Source organism: Solanum pennellii, chromosome 9, assembly GCF_001406875.1.
Source record: "Solanum pennellii chromosome 9, SPENNV200".
NCBI classification, from domain to species: domain Eukaryota; kingdom Viridiplantae; phylum Streptophyta; class Magnoliopsida; order Solanales; family Solanaceae; genus Solanum; species Solanum pennellii.
Genome location: NC_028645.1, coordinates 80283705 through 80291221, shown reverse-complemented (window position 1 = coordinate 80291221; position 7517 = coordinate 80283705). Strand labels below are relative to the sequence as shown.

The window sequence follows — 7517 nt, the reverse complement described above, 5'->3', positions numbered from 1 at the left end:
AAAAGGGTTGCAACTAATAGCAATCCCACATTCAAAATTTTGTTGTTACCTAACTCCATAGCTAAATAAAAAAAATTCCGAATGAAGAAAAATTAACGAAAATTTCTTGAAGGTGCAAGCCAAATAGAGAAGAAAAGAAATGGAGAAGATGACTTCTCTTTAAAGAATAGGGTCGGGTCGGGTTGAATTAGATCATTGGGAGTTGAGCAACACGCGCCACTACATAGACGAGAAAATGGGTCAAAATGGCCCATTTACAAAGAAATTAATTAGTTCGGCGGGGTAATAGGACACTTTAAAAGTTAAGGTGTCTTTATGCAAATACGGAACAACTTTGATGGTGTCTGTATGTCTTTTCTCTTATAATTACGATTTATTAACTAAAAAGGAAGAATTAAAATATTATCATTAACGTTTTATTTAAATTATCACTTATTATACAACAAAATTTTAAAAAAATGAATCACCATATGATCAGAAGAAAGTAATGTTTCCATTAATTCAACTGGTGGACATGTAGATTATACTCGTCATCAAACAAAAAATTTGAACTACTGAAAACTGATGAAATTCATTCACCACGATCGGTAATAATATAATTGTTGTTATATATTCTCTATTCTTAATTTGTTGTTTATTTTTGAATTGACATATCTATTAAAAATTAATCGTCGTAGTGAGTCTATCATTTTATTCCTATTAATTGTAAAGTGAATTAATTAAAATATTGAGATTTTCAAAAAGTTATACATTTTTCAAAATAATTTAATCGAGGATATAACAGGGAAAGAGAGAGTTTATATTTAATGACAATAATAAATACAACTATTTATAATGAACACTTTATATAAATAGTGCCAAAGATTTTAACGACTCTAAATACAATATCATTAACTCAGTTATCGATAAAAAGAAAATATACTAAAATTAAATAACTATTGTGTAGTGATTAAACGCACGTTAAAATTAAAGTCAATTTTAGGAGGTCATTACTGAATTAGGTCAATATTAATTGAAGACACAATGGCCAAAATAAAATGACTAAATTTATGGTTAAACTATTGGTAAAATGTTGAAATTCATTGAATGGTCATGTCCAAAATTTAATTGAAAGTAAGAAACGAAGCACCAAAACTCCTATTTCGAGATAGAAGATCAAAGAGCAACATACTTGTAAAGGTGTAATTAATATAAAATCTTAATCAAAACTCTTCTATATATAATAATAACTCAATCTTCCAATATCATAATACTATCTATAGAATATATGGCTATGATCAAAATTGGGGCAGTTGGAGGACGTGGTGGATCAATTTGGGAAGAAAAAGCAGATGAATTAGTTGGAATTTTTGTTTCTTATGATAAAGACGTAGTTTATTCACTTCAGTTTTTGAATTATGTGAATGGAGAATTACATATGTCAGTTAAATATGGTACTGATTATTATGAAATGAACGATGCAATTGTGCTGGATTATCCATCAGAATTTATTACTTCCATAAGTGGTTCGTTCGAACGTATCAATAAAAAGTCAACTGATTTAAGATCGATAAAATTTTGTACGAATAAAGGTTCTTATGGACCATTTGGTACTCCGTCAACTGATGGCAAAGAAAATATTCACTTCAATTTTGTGATAGGAAATCATCAATTTTTTGGTGGATTTCATGGCACTCAGAATTCTAATGGATTTATTAGGAGTATTGGGTTTTATGTGAAGGATGTTCCATCTTCTGTGATCAAGATTAAAGATTCTCCAGTTAAGGTTAAAGAGGAAAAATAAGAAGATTAGTTATATTTATATAATATTTGATATAGTATAGTTTGTGTTGTTTATTTACTAATTTCGATATAGCTTTACATAATATATTTTTGTTGTTTTGGTTAATCTATATGTATTGATCCTCTACTCTATTTTCCTAAAATTTCTATATATTTTTTTATTTTTTTCATATAAAAAGTACTGGATTTGTCATTTGTTTTACTTAGAACCTAGATATTTAGGGGTGATAAATTTTGAAGCTAAACGGTGAAATTTGTTGTCAATACTATTTAGAAATGGATTATTAAAATTTTTTTAGCTACAACAATTTAACAACATAACTTAAGCTACAAACAATTTAACGACGTATTAGTAACGGTTTTAATTCTTAAAATTAATTTTTTTTGCTGGGTGTTGTTTGTGTGATAAACTGTTTATTATTATTATTTTCTCTTAGAGAATCATCTAGCACTTTTTATAAGAATAATATCGTCGGAAAATTCGAATAGTTGATAGTGGAGTAGCCATAATGAAATTATTCGATTTCAAAAGAAGATGATTAGTCGTTTTCATTTAAAGAGTGTGAACAACAAGAGTTTGTATTATGGTTTGATTATGATAAATATTCTATTTTATTTGGGAACGTCATTCAACGTATCTTTGCAATGCGTGATCCATACTTAATTGCGGTATGAACGACAGGACCATAATTGATCGATTCTTCCTCCGTCCTTAATTATTAAGTTTCCCCATTAAACACTGTGACAAAGACTATTTCACTCTTAATTAGAAGTTTCGAAATCTAGTCCTGCATATAGACGAATCTTTAATAGATTCACGTAAATCTGAATTAATCAGACTCCAATACAAATACCAGTAACAACAAAACTCTTCAACTTCATTATAAACCTCTTCACCCCTCACCTTGCCGCTGCTTACACCACCACCTTAAGGAAAAATACACAAATATCCTCTTAGACTATGATCAAAATATACAAAGATACACGTTAACTAAACTAAAGTTCTATTACCTCTGAACTTATTTTTTTAATAATTTTATACATTTTTTTTCTTACGTGACACACTCCGTGACTCCACGCAATTGAGACACTTAGTAGATATATAGATGTCACGTAAGTCAAAAAGGTGCACAAAATTATTTAAAAACAAATTTAGGAGATAATAGAACCATAGAATAGTTAAGGTGTGTCTCTAAAATTTCGCACTTAGTACAGGGGTAGTCGTACATTTTTTCTTCCTATAATTGCAAGTTCCTCATTTATTTTCTTGTACTATTAATCTCTCTCTTCATTTTCCTTTTATTCACTTCGTATTTCACTTCCCCTGTTTTTTTTTGTAAATTTGAGATGATCAAAGTTGGACCAGTGGGAAGCAATGTTGGTTCCATATGGGAAGAAAATGGACGAAGTGAAGTTGCTGGTATTTTTGTTTCTTTCACCGAAAACACAATTCAGTCGCTTCAGTTTCTGTTTTATGAGAATGGCAATTATGTTCAGTCAAATAAGCATGGCAGTGACCACTCTGAAAACTTTTGTGCGCTTCTGTTTGATTATCCATCAGAGTTTCTTACTTCGATAAGTGGTTCGTATATTGGCGATGGGTATTTATCAACAGGTTTAGATGCTATTAAATTTAATACCAACAAGGGTTGTTACGGACCATTTGGGCGTACAGAGCCTACAAGTAGTAGCAAGCGATTCAACTTTGAATTACGAAATCATCGTCTTTTCGGTGGTTTTCATGGAACCATGAGTCGTCATGCTGTTGAGAGTATTGGGATTTATGTTAAGCCAGTCATATCCTCCATGAATAACTTGAAAGGATCTCTTCGAGTTAAGGCTGAAAAATGATTGTAGTTCCGTTTTACTTTTACCCTATGCTTGCTGCTGGCTTATTATGTAATGTTTTATCATTTATATATGCTGTGTTGTAAAATAAATTCCTCGTGGTAAGATCTTTGTACTGTCTATGCTTTTCAGACTTCACTTGCTAGGTACGTTATTGTTCTTTCGTACCGTCTATGTTTCTCGAACTTCACTTTGTTATTGTTGTATTTATTGTAAGATGTTGCCATACAATGTACAGAACATAAGCTTACAAGTAATTTAGTTTGAAAATTCTCTTTCAAGCAGCTTCCTCAGGCAGTCTTTGAATTTTTAGATTTACGGAAAATGTAGCCTCAACAATTAGGATTTAAGGGTGAATTTAACATTGGGTTATTAGAAAGTGGGCATGTGCTGTTGCAGATCACTTTAAATGAGAGTTTGTTTCAAGGTACCTGTCGATGCGACTGACAAAATAAAATCATATGACAGTGTCAATAGTTCTAACAAGATCTAATACATCCAAAAAGAAATGATGAAATATAAAATTTTGTTGGAAAGATTTAAAGAAGAAGAAGACAAGAGAAAAATAATTCAAGTTACTTTATATGGTCTATCAATCATTTTTAATTATCACATTTTGTAAAAGTAAGTTTGAGGTTGATAACTCAACTTTCTTCTTGGATTTTACATTTGTGCTATAATTAAGCATTCTCATTTATATATCATCATAGAGTGTATTAATAATTCTGTCATAATCGTAGAATATCTAGTTCTCTAGCTCTTATTTTCTTCATACTTGTTAATTAGTAGAGATTCGTTACCTCATAGGATTGACAAGGTAAGGCGTAACCCCCCTTGCTTGTACTTATTTTTTTTAAGGATCTTTGTTTTAATAAAAGAACAGCTAGATGCACTATCTAGTCGTATAAATTTTTCTAAAAAAAATACCTCTACACATCAATAAAATACACATATAACTTTTTTTTTTCTTTCCGTATTTTACTTCAATATTAATTACTTATCATCCATTAATACAAATATGATGTAAAATACTCGGTACCAAACATTACTCCCTACCCCTACCTCTAATTACTTGTCCACTTTTTTTTTTTATATAGTTATTTCTAATTACTTGTCTATTTTGACAAATGAAGAAATGACAAAATAATTTTACTTATTATAACCTCAATTAATTACTTTTTTATAAGGTACAATTTCTTGAAAATGTTGAATTTTCACTTCATAATTAATAGGGGTAAAATGATAAACTTACTATATCAATATTTTCTATTTTAATAAGTGCATCAAAAATGGAAGTGTCGTGTATACTCCATCATACAAATCTCCCTGCAGAAAAGCATTATACACATCCATTTGGTTGCCTGCTGTAGCTAGTTTTAAAACACTCCTAACTGTTATCATCTTAACAACAGGAGAAAAAGTCTCATCATAATCTAGATCCTCCCTTGATTATACCCCTTAGCTACTAATCTAGCCTTGAGAACGATAACTCATTGCTTAAAGAATCTATATTACTTGCGCGATCATATACACTAGCTTGTATACTGGGAAGAAACAGCCTTCCTGATAGTGCATTTGTACAGGCAATACTGGATTGCCAAAGGAGGACCATGCAGTGATACAAATAAAACTTATAATACCTACTATGGTTTACACTAGTTTTAAGTTTTGTTTTTATATATGTTTTCGATCTATGTTATGAAAATCAGAAATTACTGATTCTAATAAATTGTTCAGAAACACGAAGTAACTGAAATTTATAGAACCAGTAAGAAAGATGAACAGAAATTTAATTTACAAAAACTAAAATCTGTAAAAACGTACCAGAATTTGAAAAACCTTTTAAATCGGAAAAAGATCAAGTCCGCTGAACTCACAGTGTCCCAAAGAAATTATTCCCCTCTAGTATTCGAGGTTTGATTTGGAATATAACTTTCCAGGGTAAAATGATCTTAATCAGCAGAGTATAGATACCAAAAACTCTACTGTCAGCGAATCAATCCACAGCAGAAAAGTACACGAAGAAAAATGTGTGCAGAAGAAGAAGAAGAAGATCAGAAAATACGTTCGAAAATAATCTGAAGAATGATTGGTATTTATAGGCAAGAAGAATATGTTCTGAAAGGTTGAAACCCTTTCAAAATTCACATGACCATTAATGAAAGTTTGCAACCTTTCAGAACAGTCATGGCGGGAAATTTAATTAAATGGGAAAGTTCAAATAAAACGGGTCGCACGCGAATCCGAGTCGGATCGGGTAGTCAACTAAAATGTTGAAACATTTCGGTCAAATTCTGTTATCAACTAATTAATTGAAAATATTTTTGGCCATTTAATTAATTAATTAAATAAATAATTAAAACAAACTTTGTCCAAAAAATAATCTCTCGATCGATCATTTGCCAAAGCCGAGACGAGCGAGCGACGACGACGACGGCGCGAGGGGGATCCCTCTTTCCAACCCTTTTAACAATTAATAGGAGTGTTTCTGTATTTAACCTCTCCTATTTTTCTTTCCATCACTGATGAGGGACAAATGCCTTTTCATTAAAGCATAACAGGATTTTGAAGTTCCCAACTCTTCAAGTTCTCAACTTTTCAAATTTCTCTCCTTCCCTCTATTTTCCATCAATTCTTGCTACATATCCAACAATCCCCCACATTGATAGGAAATGGTTATAACATAGGAATGCACGGACAATTGTGTACTTTACAGGCAAGGATTAATTGCATCTGGATAAGTAGGTTTTCCCTTGGACTTTCCGCAGTAAACATATGTCGGATATACTTGGTCAATCGGTAGATGTGTTATCTTTGAACCGTCGAGCTTTGGTGTATACCTAGACAACCATATGTCACACAATTAATCCTTTACTGTTTATGGTTCTTACGGTTGTGTTGTTTCAGCCATGAACACCTTCTGATTTAATGAGTATATAGAGAATAGACTTTTGACATAAAATTCTCTTTGAAGCGGCTTTCACTTCACACTCACATAGGTCATTTATAACCGTGTCATCTCGTAGATACACTATTTGGTCAAATCTACCAAACTTAGCAAATCATTAAAAACTTTAAGCTTATTACCTCATTAACATGCCTTAAAAATCTTAACCTTATTCCTGAACATTGTCTTCATCATGAGAACGGATTGAGTTAATTGATAATGTCGAACCGTTAGCCACAACTTTATTTTTTCCTTGAATCTAGCTCTTGGGATCTCCAGTCTGTTAGATAGAGTTACCTTCATGCTGACTTGTCCTAAGCCGTAAACCAATTCCCTTAGATGATCTTTCAACTGTCTCTCTCACTAGGCCTTTCGTTAGTGGATCTGACACATTATCGCTTGACTTTACATAGTCAATTGTGATAATTCCACTAGAGAGCAGTTGTCTTACGGTGTTATGTCTCCGTTGTATATGACGAGACTTCCCGTTTTACATAACGCTCCCTGCCCTACCTATTGCTGCTTGACTATCGCAATGTATGCAAATTGGTCCAACAGGTTTGGGCCAGAATGGAATATCCTCTAGGAAATTTTGGATCCATTCAGCTTCTTCACCAGCCTTATCCAAAGCAATGAATTCAGATTCCATTGTGGAGCGAGCAATACATGTCTGTTTGAACGATTTTCAAGAGACTGCTCCTCCACCAAGTATGAACACATAACAACTCGTGTATTTTACATAATTTGACCTGGTGATCCAATTTGCATCACCATATCCTTCAATCACAGCAGGAAATATTATAATGCAAAGCATAATGTTGTGTATATTTTAGATAATCCAACACACATTTCATTGTCATCCAGTGAGTTTGATTCGGATTACTAGTGTACCGAGTCAGTTTACAAATAGCACATGCTATATCTGGTCGCGTGCAATTCA

General features: G+C 32.0%; 2 protein-coding genes across 2 annotated transcripts; both read left to right on the top strand.

The window, feature by feature from the left end:
• The first annotated feature begins 1267 nt into the window (after positions 1-1267).
• Positions 1268-1783, top strand: LOC107030915 (protein RESTRICTED TEV MOVEMENT 1-like). The gene has a single exon (XM_015232127.2). It carries the CDS (start codon positions 1268-1270, stop codon positions 1781-1783), a length of 516 nt encoding a protein of 171 aa, XP_015087613.1.
• Positions 1784-3042: 1259 nt separating this feature from the next.
• Positions 3043-3887, top strand: LOC107029565 (inactive protein RESTRICTED TEV MOVEMENT 1-like). Its single transcript, XM_015231001.2, has one exon. The coding sequence runs from the start codon at positions 3130-3132 to the stop codon at positions 3631-3633; it is 504 nt and encodes a 167-aa protein (XP_015086487.1). The 5' UTR covers positions 3043-3129; the 3' UTR covers positions 3634-3887.
• Positions 3888-7517: the final 3630 nt, after the last annotated feature.